This window comes from Nycticebus coucang, chromosome 14 (genome assembly GCF_027406575.1).
Source record: "Nycticebus coucang isolate mNycCou1 chromosome 14, mNycCou1.pri, whole genome shotgun sequence".
NCBI lineage: Eukaryota > Metazoa > Chordata > Mammalia > Primates > Lorisidae > Nycticebus > Nycticebus coucang.
Window position 1 is genome coordinate 77,593,975 of NC_069793.1, and position 21,442 is coordinate 77,615,416.

At 40.3% G+C, this 21,442-nt stretch overlaps 1 protein-coding gene across 3 annotated transcripts in view; it reads left to right on the plus strand.

The window, feature by feature from the left end:
- The window catches only part of ANKRD42 (ankyrin repeat domain 42), a 97,345-nt gene that overhangs the window by 60,641 nt on the left and 15,262 nt on the right, over nt 1–21,442 (plus strand). For all 3 annotated transcript variants that reach the window (XM_053560163.1, XM_053560160.1, XM_053560161.1), the window contains 2 exons: nt 6,011–6,116; nt 19,600–19,775. In XM_053560163.1, coding sequence (XP_053416138.1) covers nt 6,011–6,116; nt 19,600–19,775 — 282 coding nt within the window. The remainder of the gene's footprint in view (nt 1–6,010; nt 6,117–19,599; nt 19,776–21,442) is intronic.

Genomic DNA, 21,442 nt, shown 5'->3' on the forward strand with positions numbered 1-21,442 from the left:
AAGGAAGTTAATGATTTCCTGTTTTATTTCTTCCTTCACCCATCTGTTATTCAACAGAAGATTGTTTAATTTCCATGCCTTTGGGTGGGGTCGAGCATTTTTGTTAGAGTTGAGTTCCACCTTTAGTGCCTTATGGTCTGAGAAGATACAAGGTAAAATTTCAATTCTTTTGATTCTGTTGATATTTGTTTTGTGTCCCAGGATATGATCAATTTTGGAGAATGTTCCATGGGGTGATGAGAAGAATGTATATTCTTTATCTTTGGGGTGGAGTGTTCTATATGCGTCTATCAAGCACAGTTGTTCTAGAGTCTCATTTAAGTCTCTTATATCCTTGTTTAATTTCTGTTTAGAGGATCTGTCCAGCTCTGTAAGAGGAGTGTTAAAGTCCCCTGTTATGATGGTATTATCAGATATCATATTGTTCAGACTGAGTAAGGTCTGCTTCAAGAATCTGGGAGCATTTAAATTGGGTGCATAAATATTTAGAATTGAAATGTCTTCTTGTTGTAGTTTTCCCTTGACCAATATAAAGTGACCATCTTTGTCTTTTTTGACTTTAGTTGCTTTAAATCCACATGTGTCTGAAAATAAGATTGCAACTCCTCTTTTCTTCTGAATTCCATTTGCCTGAAAAATTGTCTTCCAACCCTTGACTCGGAGCTTTAATTTGTCTTTTGAAGCCAGGTGTGTTTCTTGCAGACAGCAAATGGATGGCTTGTGTTTTTTAATCCAGTCAACCAATCTATGTCTCTTCAGTGGGGAATTCAAGCCATTAACATTTATTGAGATAATTGACAAGTGTGGTAGTATTCTATTCGTCTTATTTTGTGAGAGTCCATTGCTTAGTTTTATCTTTTGCATCAGTGTGGAGGTTAGGTTCTGTCCTTTAATTTCTGAGTTCTTACTTTGCTGCTGATCCATTGTGGTGGTCAGTGTGCAGAACAGGTTGAAGTATTTCCTGTAGAGCTGGTCTTGTTGTGGTGAATTTCCTCAATGTTTGTATATCCGTAAATGATTTGATTTCTCCGTCAATTTTGAAGCTTAGCTTAGCAGGGTACAGAATTCTGGGCTGAAAATTGTTCTGTTTAAGTAGATTAAAGGTAGATGACCATTGTCTTCTTGCTTGGAAAGTTTCATTAGAGAAGTCTGAGGTCAATCTGATGGATTTGCCCCTGTAGGTCAACTGGCGCTTACTCCTGGCAGCTTGCAGAATCTTTTCTTTTGTCTTGACTTTGGAGAGGTTCATCACAATGTGTCTTGGAGAAGCTCGGTTAGAGTTGAGGCGACCTGGGGTCCGATATCCCTCTGAAAGCAGTGTGTCAGAATCTTTGGTGATATTTGGGAAATTTTCTTTTATAATATTCTCTAGTATGGCTTCCATTCCTCTGGGGCATTCTTCTTCCCCTTCTGGAATTCCTATAACTCGTATGTTGGAACGCTTCATAAAGTCCCATAATTCTGACAGTGAACGTTCTGCTTTCTCTCTCTTCTTTTCTGCCTCTTTTACTATCTGAGTTATCTCAAAAACTTTGTCTTCTACCTCTGAAATTCTTTCTTCTGCATGGTCTAACCTGTTGCTGATACTTTCCATTGCATCTTTAAGTTCCCTGATTGACTGTTTCATTTCCTTCAGCTCTGCTATATCCTTTTTATATTCTTCATATCGTTCATCTCTTATTTGATTCTGTTTTTGAATTTCCTTTTGGTTATTTTCCACTTTATTAACAGTTTCCTTCATTGTTTCCATCATTTCCTTCATTGTTTTCAACATGTGTATTCTAAATTCCCTTTCTGTCATTCCTAACATTTCTGTATAGGTGGAATCCTCTGCAGTAGCTACCTCATGGTCCCTTGGCGGGGTAGTTCTGGACTGGTTCTTCATGTTGCCTGGAGTTTTCTGCTGATTCTTCCTCATGGGTGATTTCTTTTATCTGTTTCCTTGCCCTAATTTTCCTTTCAATTCCTCTTGCTCTTTAAGTTCTTGTGCCTGTGGACTAAGGGTTACAGGACCAGAAGTGTGAGAAGGTTTAAGAGCAAAAAAGCGATGAAAGAAATGAGGACCGAGTGATAAGAAAAAAAGAAAAATAGAGAAAGGAGAGTGGTTGGGTGAAAGGAATGTTGACAAAAAGAAGAGAGGCACAGAAAGAGGGAGACAGAGCAATATAGGTGTACAGTAGGGTACTTTGATACAACCTTAAAAAAAAAAAAACACCTTCTGGGGGTGCCAAGTGGGGTGGTTCACTTGAGGTCAGCAGCTCTTTGCTAACCTGATCAGACACAGTACCCCACCTCCACCAAGTAGAGAGGAAAGACAAAAATGCTATAAATCAAACCAAAACAAGCAAACAGAAAACTTTACGGGATAAAATTGGCTGGAAAAACCAAATAATAGTGGTAGAAACACTAACAAAAATGAAGTTCTGATTATTGAAATAGGCAGCAATGGGAAATTATAATTAAACTAGAAAAATTGAGAAAGAAAAAGGATCTGTATGGAAAAGGTTGAACTTAAAAAACAAAACAACAATCTAGAACGTCAAAATAAACAAAAAAAAAACCAAACCAGAAAAAGAACCAAACAAACAAACAAACAAACAAAAAAAAAAAACACAGACGCAACCAAAAACAAAGCAGTATGTATATGGAATTGAATATTGTCTGGGCAACACGTGGTCTTCTGGGGTATGAGATGTTAATCACAGTTCTGATACGACTGGAGGCTGCTAGTTTCTCGAACCCCAGCAGGTAGACACCCTAAATCTCTCTTCAGCCCACTTAAAAGGCACTTTGAACTTGTTCACTTACTGAGCAGAAGCTTTCTCAGGGAAGTGCTTGTTGCTGGAATCACTGCTGAAGTGGCTATCCACTTACCCTGTGTGTCAAAACTGGTCTCCCTCTGCCCCCGAGGGTTAGGGCTGCAAGGCGGCTCAGACCCCGCCCTTAGGCTACTTGGTCGCTGGGTTACCAGCTCCCACCCAATTCCAGCTCTGCGACCCTGAGGGCGGAGCTTGCCAGGGCAGATCGCTCACAATGTCTGCCTGTGACCGAGAGCCAAGCTCTATTAGCTCCATCTGGCTCAGCGGCTCAGACTGGGGCCCTAGACAAAGGCCAGAGTTCTCCGCACTCCCGCTCAGGCTCTCCCCAAGGCAGTTCAGCTGAGTGCCAAGTCCAAAGACACCAAAACAGTTCACAGGTAAGGCCTTTCTGGTTTGCAGTCTCGCTGCTACTGAACTTACAGTTGCGGGCGGGTTTAGGCGGATTGAACACACGCGACCACTTGCCGGTTTTCCACTGTTTTAGTCCTCCTCTTGGGGTCCAGAAGTCTCTCGCTGACTCCCTGTATCCTCTCAGGGGTGATGATAGGCAGATCCCACCAGCCAGAGATGCCTGGAGTCCTATATCCCCAGACTCACGGTGCCCAGATGCAAGGAAGCTGTTACTCGGCTGCCATCTTGCTCCACCACCAAGGAGCTACATACTTACCATCATGAAACAACTAGATATTTTTAAAGATAGGATGTAATTAATGGCCAAAAATATCAGATTGTTAAGAGAGGAATTCAGGAATAGGAAATGAGGAGTGGAAGAAGTTGCTAAGGATTTGCTATTCATGGGGGTTTAGTAATAATAATTTAGTAATAATGTTTATATGACACTTGATGTACAGAGCTCTTATCACCTTTATTTTTATCGCAATTTTGTGAAATAGCAGTGTGTTCTCCTTATAAATAAAAAATCATCTAAGTAAAAGGTGGGAAAATTAAAGTTCAAAGAAGTCTGGTTCTTCATCTGTTCACAGATAAAAAAAGAGCTGAGTTATGATTTCATTGATGTTTTTCATATATTCATTCATTTATTAACCTTATTTATTATTTTATTATTATTATTGTTATTATTTATTTATTTATTTATTGAGGGTCTATATGTGCCAGACACTTGCTAAGTAAGTTCTGGGGTATTAAGATCCTCATCCTGTCCTCAAGTCTCATTGTTTAGTAGACTTAAACTCAGGTCTTTAGGTCTATTCAGTTTGTTTTCCATGGCTCCCCTGAGTCTTGAGGTAGAACAAGAATAGATAGAAGTTAAATGAACACATAGTTGAGTGATGGGCTTTAGGTGGAAAGACATATAAGCAGAGATGTGGAGGTGAAAATTAATATAGAGTGCATGTGTTTTGAGTACAAGATTTAGACAAAGGTTGTAAACAGTGGGCTAAAGGTGGGTTAAAAAGTCTGAATTTTATCTATAGAGAACTCAAATTAATCCAAAGGAAAAAAGCCAACAATCCCATATATCAATGGGCAAGAGACATGAATAGAACTTTCTCTAAAGACGACAGACGAATGGCTAACAAACACATGAAAAAATGTTCATCATCTCTATATATTAGAGAAATGCAAATCAAAACAACCCTGAGATATCATCTAACCCCAGTGAGAATGGCCCACATCACAAAATCTCAAAACTGCAGATGCTGGCGTGGATGTGGAGAGAAGGGAACACTTTTACACTGCTGGTGGGACTGCAAACTAGTACAACCTTTCTGGAAGGAAGTATGGAGAAACCTCAAAGCACTCAAGCTAGACCTCCCATTTGATCCTATTACTGGGCATCTACCCAGAAGGAAAAAAATCCTTTTATCATAAGGACACTTGTACTAGACTGTCTATTGCAGCTCAATGTACAATCGCCAAAATGTGGAAACAGCCTAAATGCCCACCAACCCAGGAATGGATTAACAAGCTGTGGTATATGTATACCATGGAATACTATTCAGCCATTAAAAAAAATGGAGACTTTACATCCTTCGTATTAACCTGGATGGAAGTGGCAGACATTATTCTTAGTAAAGCATCACAAGAATGGAGAAGCATGAATCCTATGTACTCAATTTTGATATGAGGACAATTAAGGTTATGGGGGGAGAAGCAGAAAGAGGGAAGGAGGGAGGGGGGTGGGGCCTTGGTGTGTGTCACACTTTATGGGGGCAAGACATGATTGCAAGAGGGACTTTACCTAACAATTGCAATCAGTGTAACCTGGCTTATTGTACCCTCAATGAATCCCCAACAATAAAAAAAAAAAAGTCTGAATTTTGAGTTTTGAGGTTCAGTGCCTGTAGCTCTGTGGTTATGGCGCCAGCCACGTACACTGGGGCTGGCATGTTCCAGCCTGGCTCGGGTCTGCTAAACAACAACTACAATTAAAAAAAAAAATAGGCAGGCATTGTGGCAGGGGCCTGTAGTCCCACCTACTCAGGAGGCTGAGGCAAGAGAATCGCATAAGCCCAAGAGTTTGAAGTGCTGTGAGCTGTGATGCTACTGCACTCTACTGAGGGTGATATAACAAGACTCTGTCTCAAAAAATTTTTTTTATTGAGTTGTGAGAGTCAGAGGAATAGATGTGCATATATGTTTGATGGAGGATAAACATTTTCAAATTTTCTATAGGTCCCTATGGCTGGAATGTGCTCACATTCTAATATGAGACAAGATTGGTTAAAAGCTTTTTTTTTTTTTTGTAGAGACAGAGTCTCACTGTACCGCCCTCGGGTAGAGTGCCGTGGCGTCACACGGCTCACAGCAACCTCTTAACTCCTGGGCTTACGCGACTCTCTTGCCGCAGCCTCCCGAGCAGCCGGGACTACAGGCGCCCGTCACAACGCCCGGCTATTTTTTGGTTGCAGTTTGGCCGGGGCTGGGCTTGAACCCGCCACCCTCGGCATATGGGGCTGGCGCCCTACTCACTGAGCCACAGGTGCCTCCCGGTTAAAAGCTTTTTATAGCAGGAGATAAGCACTAGATATTTGATTAAATGTCTAATGAATGAATAAATAAAATAAAGTGCCCAACCTACTTTTATTAGTTACTACAAGGATCAGTACTTAAGAAATTAGTCTATAATGGTACTGTCCAAATTTTTAGAAAATTGTTACTAATAATTTTTGTGTATTTCCTTTTTTTCCTTTTGTGTATGTGTTCATTTTCTTGTTTTTTTCTTTTAACAGCGGCTGGGCAAGGCCACATAGAGTGTTTGCAGTGGTTAATTAAAATGGGAGCAGATAATAACATTACTAACAAAGCAGGAGAGAGACCCAGTGATGTTGCTAAGAGGTATATATTCTTATCTGCTTTGCTGCTTTCTTTTGTTTTTATAGTGTTTTGCATATACTCTGTACTTACAAATCTGAGGATTTAATGGAATTTTAAAAGGACTCAATCAAATGCAAATGAAATGACAATTTTCAAGCTGAATTTACATTTGATAGTATATCAGCCCTTCTCTTTAAAGTAGTGATTCTCAAGTGGGAGGGGAGGGGGTGTTTAGAAATGTGGGAGAAGGTTGTCATAATGACTGGAGACCACCGCTACATTTAATAAGGTAGGGTTTGGAGATACTAAGTATGCAGTCCTCAGAACAGTGATGCACAATGAACTGTCCATCTAAGTGCCTATAGCACCCTGTTGGAAATACTGTGTCTAAAAAAAAATATTTAACATTGATGATAGAAAAATAAATCACATGGATTTTGAAATATATTTTTGTATTTACACTTGAATTAAATATAGCACCTACTATTCAACACCTCCAGCTCATTCAGGTCAGGTTCTTCTTCTTCTTCTTATTTTTATTTTTAGAGACAGAGTCTTACTATGTCACCCTTGGTAGAGCGCCGTGGTGTCACAGCTCATAGCAACCTCCAGCTCTTGGGCGTAGGCGATTCTCTTGGCTCAGCTTTCTGAGTAGCTGGGACTACAGGCACCTACCAAAATGCCCAGCTATTTTTTGTTACAGTTTGGCTGGGGCCGGGTTTGAACCCGCCAACCTCAGTATATGGGGCCAGCGCCCTACTCACTGAGCCACTGGCGCCAGGCGCCACCCATCAGGTCAGGTTCTTAAGGAATATTTAGCCTGTTCATTGGTTCATTTGACTGTTCCTTCATTCAACTTCCCACATACTTACTATGTTCCTGGTTCTGTGGTTAGCATTAGGATTATTACAAAGATGAGAAAGCACAGTTTGTGCCCTCAAGGTGCTTACAGTATAGTGGAGAGAGATTATACAAACAAAATTCTTCATTATTATAATCATTATACCATATTAACTAGTATGTATATGTTATAGTGAGAATGTGGTAGAAAAAATATCTAAGTCTTCCTATTTGAAAGTATTGAGGGAGAGACATTAATATAGATGATGGTCAAAGTTATTATACAGGAAACTGCATGGGGCAAGAATTTAGTTGATTCAGGGAAAATGTTTTATTTATTATTTTTTGACAAAGCAACATTTATACTGACATTTGAAGAAGAAGTTGTAAGATAACACCTGTGTGTTTGAGGAATTGCATGTGGTGTAGCATTGTTTGAATCTAAAGTAGGAGTGTGGGCTAACCATGGCAGATGAGGCTTGACGGATGCTAGGGCCCAGTCGTTCACTAAATTGCTGCACAAATTTTGTTTGTGAGCTCATATTCCTTAAAATTTTGTCTATGGGATTTCTTTGATGTTTTGGAGTGTGGTTTTGTTGTACCTGAGATTCATTATCAATTCAGGACATTTTACGTTTGTAAAAGAGCTTTATCAAAATCAATGCACATATTTGTATAGTACAAACTGATGAGTCTTGATATATGTAAACACTTGTGCAACTATCACAACACTAAAGATAGTGAACGTATTCATCACCCTGAAGTTTCCTCCTGCCACTTTATAATCTTTTTCCCTGCCATTGCTCCCTAGTATTGCTTTTTAAAGCAAAAACTGACCTGCTTTCTGTCATGATAGGTTAGTTTGCATTTTCCAGAGTTGTATACATGTATAAAATGAATTATACAATATATACTTATATCTTGCTTTTTTCATTTAGTGTAGTTATTTTGAGATCCCTGTATGTGTATTAGTAGTTCATTTCTTTTTTATTGGTTTTTTTTTTTTTTTGCAGTTTTTGGCTGGGGCTGGGTTTGAACCCACCACCTCCGGCATACGGGGCTGGTGCCCTGCTCCTTTGAACCACAGGCACTGTCCATTTTCTTTTTATTGTTGAGTACTGTTCCATTGTATGTAGAATTCCATAGTATTGCATAGTTGACTGGTCTACTCACCTGTTGAGGGGCATCTGACCTGTAGCCACTTTTTGGTGATTATGAATAAATCTGCATTCATGTCTTGGTTTTTATGTTAACACAGGGTTTCAATTACTTGGGTAGTATTGCTGGACCGTATGCTTTAGCTTTATAAGAAAACGTCAAAGCGCCTGCTGACATGGCTGTACCAGTTTGCATTCTTAGCAGCAATGAGTGAGAATTTCTGTTGTTCCATATTCTCACTAGCATTTAGTATTGTCAGTTGTTTAAATTTTAGTAATTCAAATAGTGGTATCTTATTATGGTTTTACTTTGCATTTTCCTAATGGAAAATGATTTGAAGCATCTTTTTTATATACATATTTGCCATCTGTGCATCTTCTTTTTTTATTATTATTTTATGAAATGATAGCTGTGTACATTAATGTGATCATGGGGCACTATACACTGGTTTTATATACCATTTGACATATTTTCATCACACTTGTTAAACATAGCCCTCCTGGTATTTTCTTAGTTAATGTGTTAAGACATTTATATTCTATATTTAGTAAGTTTCACATGTACCCTTGTAAGATGCACCGAAAGGTGTAATCCCACCAATCACCCTTCCTCTGCCCACCTCCCTCCCTCCCCTCCCTTTCCCCCTATTCTTAGGTTATAACTGGGTTATAGCTTTCATATGAAAGCCATAAATTAGTTTCATAGTAGGGCTGAGTACATTGGATACTTTTTCTTCCATTCTTGAGATACTTTACTAAGAAGAATATGTTGCAGCTCCATCCATGTAAACAGGAAAGAGGTAAAGTCTCCATACTATTCTATGGTATACATATACCACAATTTATAATCCATTCATGGATCGATGGGCACTTGGGCTTTTTCCATGACTTAGCAATTATGAATTGGGCTGCAATAAACATTCTGGTACAAATATCTTTGTTATAATGTGAGGTTTGGTCTTCTATTTTTGGTATATACCTAGTAGAGGAATTATAGGATTGAATGGCAGATCTATTTTTAGATCTTTAAGTGTTCTCCAAACATCTTTCCAAAAGGAATGTATTAATTTGCATTCCCACCAGCAGTGTATAAGTGTTCCCTTTTCTCCACATCCACGCCAACATCTCTGGTCTGGGATTTTGTGATATAGGCTAATCTTACTGGAGTTAGATGGTATCTCAAAGTAGTTTTGATTTGCATTTCTCTGATGATTAAAGATGATGAGCATTTTTTCATATGTCTGTAGGTCGTGCACCTGACTTCTTCAGAGAAGTTTCTCTTCAAATCCCTTGCCCAGCCTGCGATGGGATCCCTTGTTCTTTTCTTGCTTATACGTTTGAGTTCTCTGTGGATTCTGGTTATTAAACCTTTGTCGGAGACATAACCTGCAAATATCTTTTCCCATTCTGAGGGCTGTCTGCTTGCTTTACTTACTGTGTTCTTGGCTGTGCACAAGCTTTTTAGTTTGATCAGGTTCCAGTAGTGTATTTTTGAAGCTGCTTCAATTGCCTGGGGGGTTCTCCAGACCGATTTCTTCAAGGGTTTTCCCTTCACTCTCATAGTATTTTTATAGTTTCATGTCTTAAGTTTAAATCTTTAATCCATTGAGACTCTATCTTAGTTAATAGTGAAAGGTGTGGGTCCAGTTTCAGTCTTCTGCAGGTTGCCAGCCAGTTCACCCAGCACCATTTGTTAAATAGGGAATCTTTTCCCCACTGAATGTTTTTAATTGGCTTGTGAAAGATCAAATAACGGTAAGTAGCTGGATTCATCTCTTGGTTGTCTATTCTGTTCCAGACATCTACTTCTCTGTTTTTGTACCAGTACAATGCTGTTTTGATCACTATCGATTTATAGTATAGTCTGAGGTCCGGTAGCATGATTCCTCCTCCTCTGTTTTTATTTCTGAGTAATGTCTTAGCTATTTGAGGTTTTTTCTAATTCCATATAAAATGAAGTATTATTTTTTTAAGATCTTTAAAGTATGACAGTGGAGCTTTAATAGGGATTACATTAAAATTGTATACTGCTTTGGGTAGTATGGGCATTTTAACAGTATTGATTCTTCCCAGCCATGAGCATATTATGTTTTTCCATTTGTTAACATTTTCAGCTATTTCTTTTCTTAGAGTTGCATAGTTCTCTTTATAGAGATCTTTCATGTCCTGTTAGATAAACTCCCCAATATTTCATCTTTTCTGGCACTACTGTGAATGGAATAGAGTCCTTAACTCTTTTTTCAGCTTGACTATTGTTGGTACTGATATTTATCAGTATATAAAGGGTACTGATTTATGAATGTTGATTTTGTAACCTGAGATGCTGCTGTATTTCTTGATCACGTCTAAGAGTTTTGTAGTAGAATTCCTGGTGTTTTCCAGATATACGATCATATCATCTGCAAAGAGTGAAAGTTTGATCTCTTCTCATCCTAAATGGATGCCCTTGATAGCCATTTCTTCCCTAATTGCGGTGGCTAAAACTTTCATTACAATGTTAAAGAGCAGTGGAGAGAATGAGCAGCCTTGTCTAGTTCCTGATCTGAGTGGAAATGATTTCAATTTAACTCCATTGAATACGATATTGGCCATGGGTTTGCTGTAGATGGCCTCTATCAGTTTGAGAAATGTCCATTCCATACCAATTTTCTTAAGTGTTCTGATCATGAAGCGATGCTTGATATTATCAAAAGCTTTTTCTGCATCAATTGAGAGATTCATATGGTCTTTGTTTTTAATTTGTTTATGTGCTGAATTATACTTACAAATTTACGTATATTGTACCAGCCTTGAGACGCTGGGATAAAACTGACTTGGTCATGATATATAATTTGTTTGATGTGTTGATGGATTCTGTTTGTTAGGATCTTGTTGAATATTTTTGCATCTATATTCATTAGTGATATTGGTCTATAATTTTCTTTTCTTGTTGGGTCTTTTCCTGATTTGGGGATCAGGTGATGTTTGCTTCATAGAACGTGTTGGGTGGTCTTCCTTCTTTTTCTACATTTTTGGAACAGGTTGAGTGACATAGGTACTAGTTCCTCTTTAAAGGTTTCGTAGAATTCTGACGTGAAGCCATCTGGTCCCGGGCTTTTCTTTTTAGGGAGGTTTTGTATGGTTGATGCTATTTCCGAACTTGATATGGGCCTGTTCAACATTGCCACTTGATTGTGGCTAAATCTTGGAAAGTTACGTGCTTCTCAGTTTTGGCCAATTTCCTTCAGATTTTCATATTTCTGAGAATAAAGTTTCTTTTAATATTCATTAAGGATTTTTTGAATTTCTGAGGAGTCTGTTGTTATTTTGTCTTTGTCGTTTCTGATTGATGAGATTAGAGATTTTACTCTTTTTTTCCTGGTTAGGTTAGCCAAAGTTTTATCTATTTCGTTGACCTTTTCAAAAACCCAACTTTTTGATTTATTAATCTGTTTTTTAATTCTTTTGTTTTCAATTTCATTTAATTCTGCTCTAATTTTGGTTATTTCCTTTCTTCAACTGGTTTGGGATTGGAATGTTCTTCCTTTTCCAGTTGCTTGAGATGTCCCATTAAGTTGTTAACTTCCTCTCTTTCCATTCTCTTGAGGAAGGCTTGCAGTGCTAAAAATTTCCCTCTTACGACTGCCTTTGGGGTATCCCAGAGGTTCTGATAATTCGTGTCTTCATTGTCATTTTGTTCCAAAAATTTGGCATTTTCCTTCTTAATCTCATCTCTGACCCAGGTATCATTCAACATAAGGTTATTTAACTTCCATGTTTTTGTATGAGTATCTAGATTCCTGTTTTTACTGAGTTCAACTTTTATTGCATGGGGTTCTGAGAAGATGGCAAGGAATAATTTCTATTCCTTTAAATTTACTGAGGTTAGACTTGTGACTTAAGATGTGATCGATTTCAGAGTATGTTCTGTGGGCTGCTGAGAAGTATGTGTATTCAGTTTTGTTGGGATGAGATGTTCTGTAGATGTCTACTAAATCCAAATGTTGGATGGTTAGGTTAAAATCTAAAATTTCTTTGCTCAGCTTCTTGGAGGATCGATCCAACAGTGTCAAAGGAGTGTTGAAATCTCTGACTATTATGGAGCTGGAGGAAATCAAGTTGCTCATGTCTGTTAGAGTTTCTCTTATAAATTGAGGTGCATTCTGGTTAGGTGCATAAGTATTTATAATTGAAATCTCATCATATTGAGTATTACCCTTAACAAATATGAAGTGACCATTCTTATCCTTCCTTACTTTTGTTGGTTTAAAGCCTACTGTGTCTGCAAATAGAATTGCAACATCTGCTTTTTTCTGATTACCATTTGCCTGAAATATGGACGACCATCCTTTCATCCTGAGTCTATATTTATCTTTTAAGGTAAGATGTGACTTTTGTATTCAGCAAGTATCTGGAATGAGTTTTTCTTTCCAGTCAGCTAACCTGTGCCTGATTAGAGGACATTTTAAGCCGTTCACATTAATGGAGAATATTGATAAGTCTGGTAAAATTTTGGGTATCGAGTTTTTCGAAAGTCCAGTTGACATTTTTAATCCTTTCACCACTGTGGAAGTTGGAATTTGATCAAAAGTTTCTGAGTGAGTTTACTTTTGTTGTAGAGGATTGGGCTGGTCATTATGGAGGATGGGTCTGAGAATATACTGAAGAGCTAGTTTGGTTATGGCAAATTTCTTCAACATATGAATGTCATTAAAGTATTTAATTTCTCCATCATAAATGATACTCAGTTTAGCTGGATACAGGATCCGGTGTTGAAAGTTATTTTGCTTTAAGAGATTAAAAGTCGATGACCACCCTCTTCTGGCTTGAAAAGTTTCAGCAGAGAGATCTGCAGTCATTCTAATATTCTTCCCTTTGTAGGTAATGGATTTCTTATGTCTGGCTGCTTTGAGAATTTTCTCCTTCATATTAACTTTAGTGAAGTTAATTATGATATGCCTGGGTGATGTCTTATTCGGATTGAGTTGTACTGGGGTTCTGACGCTATCTGCTATCTGAATTTCAGAATCTCTTGGCATGTCTGGAAAATTGTCTTTCATAATTTCATGGAGAAGGGCTTCTGTGCCTTGCGAGGCCACTTCATCACTTTCAGGGATTCCAGTGAGGCAGATATTAGCCTTCTTCGAATTATCCCGGAGCTCTCTGAGAGCATGATCCATTTTTGTTCTCCATTTCTCTTCCTCTTAGAGAGTTTGGGAGCGTTCAAAGGCTTTGTCTTCAATGTCAGAAATCCTTTCTTCTGCTTGCTCCACTCTGTTTCTTAGCGATTCTACTGTATTTTTCAGATCTTTGAGGGCTGCAAATTCTTGCTTCAGTGCGTCAAAATCTTTGGTGTTTTGTCTTTAAGTTCATTAAATTCTTGAGACAACTTTTGAATTTCTCCTCAAGTTTCTAATTCTGACTTTTGAATTGCTCCTCAAATTTCTAATTCCAAAGTTTGTTCCATTCTATTAATCTTGTTTGCCATCCAAATTCTGAATTCTGTATCTGACATCTCGACCAGTTGTTTATGAATGGGATCTTCAGTTATATCTGCCATATCTTTCCTTGGGGGGGGGGTGATCTATTATGGTTATTCATGTTACCAGAGGTTTTCCGCTGATTCCGCCCCATGATTGTTTTACACCGTTTTATTTTTTTCCCTCGAGCCTTGTTGAGGACCCGTACAGTGCTATGGCCTGAGAACTGGGGACCTGTTTGGTGTGGTGGGGTTAAGTGGTTCTGTCTTGTTTTCAGCTGGTCTCTGTTTGACCCTAGTGAAACAGTTACTCTGGGTTGAAGTCTCAGCTGTGGAGAAATACCAGCAATTAAGTCACCCCGCCCCCCACAGGCAACAATTGGAAAAGGAAAATCAAACCTTCCTACACCCACACACCCAAGGCACCCCTTGAATAGTTCTCAGGTGATTGGCTCAGTTCAAAAGGTCCAAATCAATTGTTTCAGTCAGCACCTGTCTCATGTGGGAGAGTTTAAAAGGTCTCTGGCAGCTGGATCGCAGGGGTCAGGTGTCAATCAGATATGGCTTGCTCCAGTGCTCAGTGGAGTTAGGAGGAGCCACCCAGGAAATAGATTAGTCTGGGAAGGTTGATGCCTCCTTCCCCACCTTGCACCTCTGTCACACCCAGTCACTGATAGCCCCACAGGGCTGAGACGCAGTTGCCTCTAGTGAACAGATACTCCAGGGGTTTGCACCTGCCTGAATCACAAGGAAATCTTTCTGCTCAGCCAGGCCGCTGTGCTCTGCCTCTATCCAGCAGGGGGAGGTGAGGCCTGATAACCTCGAGAGCTTGATCAGGCTTGGGGGTGTTCACTCAGTTCCAGCCCCGCCCCTGATTGATGTTACTGACAGAACATAACAGAACAACTTTGTGGGAATTTGTTTCTGACCCTGCTAAATTCCCCTGCAGAAGAGAAGCTGTTTTGAGTTCTCAGAGCCTGCGCCTCAGGCCCTGTCTTTGCTCCTGCAGGTTTGTATTTGGTTAGCTGTCAGTTCTAGCCTCCTGCCTTCCTTTGTCTATAAGCTGACGATCCCCTGTGGGCCGGGTGCGTCTTAGGCTCAGTAAAGCGGTCCTTTGCTTCAGCCCTGCCCTGGGAACTTCTCGGCTCTGCGCATGCGTTTCTAGTCCCCACGCTTTAGCCAAGCTGGTACCGCCTCAGGCAAACCCTTTACTCATGGGGCCTTTGTTTCTGTCCCAGATCTGTTCCGCGGTGGTTGCCACCTGAGAAGATGCCTGGCCTCCTCTGGTTGCCCAGGGAGACAGGGGGTGTGGCTTTGGAATATCTGGGAGTGAGCCCTATTGTTGCCAAAAACGGCTGGTGCTCTGCGCCTCGGGGCACCCCTGCTCCGGTGTGGCTCCCTCTCAGCCAACTGTCCTCTCCTCACTCTTGTGCCACAGAATCAGCACTGATCAGCTGCAGTTTAGGCCCTGTCCACATCCCTTGAGAAATCATCCAAGAATCTGGACTCCTGGGGGACAGGCCTCCAGACCTCAGAGTGAGAGTGGAGGGGAGTGCTGGGAGCTCAGAATTGCAGGTAGAGAATATATACAGTTCTATACAGTTTTATGCCTGGCAGGAGAACACCGTGGCACCCTAGTAGGGGAGGTAGATCCAGTTTTTAGAGGGTTTCTCCCATGGAGTGTAGTGGGAGGACCTTTGAACTCTGCTCGTTTGTTGGTGGGGTACTCCGAGCCATTCTTATGGGGAAGGTGACTACCGCCTGCTTGGTGATGGATTTCGTACCTTTTGTTTGTATCTTTGGGGTTGCAGCTTGCCTCAGTGGGGTTGATGTGTGCTCTTCAACCTTCTCTCTTGGTACAGCACTAATCCACCAGATTACTTGCTAAATTTCTGCCCTTTAACTCTCCTTTTGGACGGGAGCCTCTCAGACCTGCTGTCACCACCCCTGTTCCCGGCGTCACCGCCACCACCGCTTCTTCTCCCACACTTGTTCCTGAGTCGCTTTTCTGTGGCTTGTACCCTGGCGGCTCCTGGAGTCAGGTTTGCTAAGTGCCGGATCCCACCACGTAGACCCTCTGCCTGCATTCTCCGCATCTTGTCCCACTCTGCACTCAGATCCCTGCCGCCCCGTGCCACACTCACCCTAAAGTGGCCTTCGCTGCTGCTGTCCGAGGTGCGGCTCCTGAAATTCCCACTTTTGAATTGCTCCTCGAATTTGTAATTCCAACTTTTCCTCCATTCTGTTAATCTTGTTTGCAATCCAAATTATGAATTCAATTTTTGACATCTCTTCCATCTGTTTATGAATGGGATGTTCAGTTACATCTGCCATATCTTTCCTTGGGGGCGTTGATCTGCTCTGGTTATTCATGTTACCAGAGTTTTTCTGCTGATTCCACCCCATGATTATTTTACCCTGTTTGACTAGATGAGTGGATAACAAAAAGTTGGGTTCAGGGCTCTAGGAGTAGTGTATAATCAGCCCTTTGCCCAAAAGCTGGGACTAGTGTCTGTACCTTTTCCTCTGGAGCTTTGCTGAGGACCTGTACCATGCTATGGCCTGAGAAACTGGGAACCTGCTGGGTGTGGTGAGTCTAAGTGGCTCTGTCTTTTTTCAGCTGGTCTTGGTCCGACCCTAGTGAAACAGTTATTCTGAAGTCTTAGCTGTGGAGAAATACCAGCAATTAAGTCATTCTGCCCCCCACAGGCAACAATTGGAAAAGGAAAATCAAACCTTCCTACAACCACACACCCAGAGTACCACTTGGATAGTCCTCGGGTGATTGGTCCTTTAAAAGGACCATATCAGTTGTCTCAGTCAGCACCTGTCTCAGGTGGGAGAGTTTAAAAGGTCTCTGGCAACTAGATTACAGGGGTCTGCCAACAACTCAAATATGACTTGCTGTGGTGCTCCATGAGCTCAGGAGGACCCACCCAGAAAATAGATTAGTCTGAGAAGGTTGATGCCTCCTTTCTCACCTTGCACCTGTGTCACACCCAGTCACTAATAAGCCATCAGGGCTGTGACTTAGTTGCCTCCAGTGAGCAGATACTCCATGGGTTTGCACCTGCCTGAATCACAAGGAGATCTATGTCTCCTCAGCAAGGCCACTGCTTTCTGCCACTATCTGGCAGGGGAAGGTGAGGCCTGACAACCTCGGGCACTTGCTGGAGGCTGGGGCTGTTCATTCAGTTCCAGCCCCGCCCCTGATTGATGTACTGACAGAACAGAACAACTTTGCGGAATTTGTTTCTGTCCCAGCTAAATTCTGCTACAGAAGAGAAGCTGTTTTGAGTTCACAGAACCTGTGCCTCAGGCCCTGTCTTTGCTGCTGCAGGTTTGTATTTGCAGCATGATTAGCTGTCAGTTCTAGCCTCCTGCCCTCTTTTGTCTAGGCTGATGATCCCCTGAGGGCCGGGTGTGTCTTAGGCTTAGTAAAGTGGTCGTCTGGGTCAGCCCTGCCCTGGGAATTTGCCAGCACTGGGTGTGCGTTTTCTAGTCCCCGCGCTCTACCCAGGCCCATACCGCCTCAGGAAAATCCTTTACTGATGGGGCCTGCGTTTCTATCCCATATCTGTTCTGCTGGTGTTTGCCACCTGTGAAGATGTCTGGCCTCCTCTGGTTGTCCAGAGCGACAGGGGGTGTGACTCCGGAATATCCAGGGGTGAGCCCTATTGTTGCCAAAAATGGCTGCTGCTCTGCGCCCTGGGGCACTGCCGCTCCTGTGTGGTTCCCTCTCAGTTGACAGTCCTCTCCTCACTCTCGTGCTGCAGAATCAGCACTGACCAGCAGCATTCCATGCCCTGTCCACAACTCTTGAGAAAACACCCAAGCTTCTGGACTCCTGGGGGATAGGCTTCCAGACCACTCTTGCAGAGTGAGAGTGGAGGGGAGTGCTGGGGGTTCAGAATTGCAGGTAGAGAATATATATAGTTTTACACAGTTTTATGCCTGGCCAGAGAGTTCAGATTTTTAGAGGGTCTCTCCCATGGAGTAATGGGAGGACTTTTGAACTCTGCTTGTTTATTTATGCGGTACTCTGAGCTGTTCTCATGGTGGAGTGGACACCCATCTGCTTGGTGATGGATTTTGTACCTTTTGTTTGTATCTTTGGGGTTGCAGCTCGCCTCAGTAGGGTTGATGTGTGTTCTTCACACATGTACCTTTGCTCATGTACACAGCTCTAATCCTCCAGGTTACTTGCTAAATTTCTGTCCTTTAACTCTCCTTCTGGACAGGAGCCTCTGTGGAAAGCTGGCTTCAGTCAGCCATCTTGTCTCCACCCCCCCACCCCCCCGTGCATCTTCTTTAGTGAAGTGACTGTTCAGATCTTTTGCCCACTTTTAATAATTGGATTATTATCTTGACGGTGAGTTTTAAACACTTTTTAAAATTCATTCATTCATTCATTTAAGAGATAGGGTCTTATTTCTTGCCCCGCTTATAGTTCAGTGACCCATGGCCTACTGTAACCTCAAACTTGTGGATTCAAGCAGTCCTCCTGCCTCAGCTTCCTAAGTAGCTACGATTACTGGCCCATGCCACCATGCCTGGTCAAATTTTAAAGGTTCTTTATATACATTCTGAATACTAGATTTTTGCAAAGATATTCTCTCAGTTGTGTCTTGTGTCTTTGAAGAACAAAGGTTTTTTTACTGATTTGTTCTTTTATGGATTATAGTTTTGGAGTCTTACCTATGAAATCTTTAGTTAACATAAAATCACAAAGATTTTCTCCTATGTTTTCTATTAGAATTTGTGTAGTTTTAGATTTTATATTAGGTATATGATCCATTTTCAGTTAATTTTTATATGTAGTATGAGGTATGTATCTAAATTCTTTTTTTTTGCTTATGGATATCCAAGTGTTCTAATACTATTTAGTGAAAGGCTATCCTTTCTTCATTGCCTTTGTGACTTTGTCAAAATCAATTGTCCATATATGTGTGGGCTTATTTCTTAATTCTCTATTTTATCCATTGGTCTATTTATCTACTTTTGTACCAGTGTTACATGGATGATTGAGTACCATGGATGTTTCTGGAATGATTCATAAATTCTGATTCACTTTTTTTGCTCATGTACCTAAGTGTTAGGTGTGAGTGTAGTGTTATTATAAGAATAACCTTGAATCTGGCATAACGCAAGTGCTCAGTAAATGAAAGCTATTGAATTTCAACCTACTAATAGAGATAAGGAATTGTATAAATGTCACAACTTCCTACATTTGTTTATTAATGTATCTTTAATGATTTGCAACACCTGGTGAAAGGTAAGAACATATGTATGTGCATGTGTGATTACGTAAGTATGGGAAAATAGGATTTGAGGTTTTATGTTTAGTAAATAATTCTGAATGTACTAAGAGAAAGTATCAAAAATTCCAACTAGCAAAATTGTGGAAAATACATACAATTAATAGCTCCAAACCCAAGAGTATACAGGGATGAAGGAAAGAGCCAAGAGAATAGAACACATGAATGAGAAGGTCATTATTTTTCCATTAAATTTCAAAGCCATGCCAGATGCTTTGGGTTGAGAAAGGATGAAGACTGAGGGGACTGGAGTTATAGTTAGCCCTAAAACTGGAACCAGAATGACCCTGCAATTATAAGTGAGGCCAACAAAAGGCAGTAACTATAGGTAATCAAGTAGGGTTGTGCTGGGCTCTCTATGCATTTGAGCAACTGTTTGGAAGCACACCAAATATTCTTTTGATATGAAGCTCCATTCTGAGTAGATTTTTGCTGATAAAAAATTTTTGCTGAGTAAATTTTTGCTGATAAAAATTTTGCTGATCAGTCTTTAATATGAATACTTGTCCTTATTATCTAGTAACTGAGTTTCTCACGTACCTGAATATATTTCAAATTGTCACTAACCTTCAGGTACAGTTTTTCAGCTTGACTGGTGGGTGGATTGGTGGCAGAGTGTACACAGTGTAATTCCCTGTTAGTACAAGCTACAGTTTCAATTTGAAGAAGATTCTGTTTAATAATTTGCTTAATTATTCTGTTCTGTTTAATAATCTGATTCTTTTCTATAGGTTTGCCCATCTGGCAGCAGTGAAACTATTAGAGGGGCTACAGAAATATGATATAGATGATGAGAATGAACTTGATGAAAATGACATGAAATTTTTTGTAAGACATGGTGTTGAGGGAAGCACTGATGCCAAGGATGATTTACTTCTGAGTGAGTCAGATAAAACAGATGCCCGCAGTAAGTATGCCACCCCATTGCAATTTATCCTTACAGAAATACCACAATCAGTTTTTACTACAAAATTGGAAAGTATTTTAAAGATAATTACTGCCTATAAAGTAAAATAATTTGATATGTTTTGGGGAATCAGAACTAACACAGATTTTTGTACTAGGGTTGTTGAACATATAAAGAAGTGTAAGATATTGTCTGTGTCCTAAAGAGGGGTAAAGTTACATTAGAGAAAAAAATACTTAAATGGATCATAGGAAATAGGGAATGAGACATCTCAAGGATTTTTGTGGTCAGTTTGCAAATGATTTTTACAGCTAATAATAGCAACAAGTATTTATTGTCTACTGTGTGCCAGGTACACATTAGAGCAGGTGTGGAGTATCTGCACAGATTTCCTGGGCTTCTAGAATCCCTCATTGTAGGCTTTTATCTACCAGTGGAACTCGAAATCTCTATTCTTGTTTTGGGTCAGCCTTTTGTACTAGAAACTTTCATTACTATTTCAAAAGAGCTTACATTAACAATCTACTTATTTCCCGTTAAGGTAATACTTACACTATACACACAAGGTCTGATAAAATTAAGTTTTCAAACTCATCCTAGAAAAAGGGGTACTTACCTCATTGCTGAATATCACTATGGTCCCCATAGAAGTACTAGTCTTGAGAAGCTATACATTGACCCCAGTGCCTAGTCTACCCTTCAAACCAATTTTGGAACTCTTTTTATAGAATGACCATCAGAAGTGTCATTGTACAGCACATAAAAACACACAGCAACAGTAATGAATGCCGCTCAGCAAGATGCTGCCACAGGTTGACATGAACACAGCTGTTAAACACTGATATCCCAAGGTTATTAAACCTCACTGAGTTGTTTGTACAGTGCTGCCAACATAAGTGCACAGTGGCAAATTCATGAACTTACTTGTCAGACCCCATACTACAACAACTCTGACGGCCATTCCAGAAAAAGAGTTCCAAAATTGATTTGAAGGGTGGATTAGGTGCTGGTGTCGGTGCATAGCTCCCCAAGGGGAGTACTCAGAAGGTGACTGTAGTGATATTCAGCAATGAGGTATGTAGCACATTGTCTAGGATGAGTTTGCACTCTTAATTGTCAAACATTATAGTCCTTTTCTCCAGAATTTAGAAAACATTCTGAATCTGTTCAATAAAGTATTAAAAGTAGGCCTGAAATTGTGCTTTTCAGTTCTTCTATCCCATCATTCAGCATGTTTATTGAGTATCTCTTATGTGTCAGACAGTGTGCTAGGTGCTATGGTTCCGTGATAAACAGACAAATCATTTCTCTATATGTGCTTCTTTCCTGAACTGGCCCAATTTTATTTTTAAAGCTATGAAAGTGTCAATCATCTGCTCTTTGAGTCCCACAACAAGATTAATAACCTACCATATTTGTTACTGAGAGTTCCTAAAACAGCTTTACAGGTGTTACTTTTTTTTCCCTTTTCATACTAATTTTATTATGGTGACATATATGCCAAAGATTTAATTTTCATGACTGCCACCTGAAGGACAATCTCATTTCATTGAATAGTGTCTTAGTGTGCTTGGGCTACCATAACAAAATATCATAGGCTGGGTAGAAATAAATAGAAATTTATTTTCTCACAGTTCTGGAGGCTAGATGTCCCAGATCAATGTCGA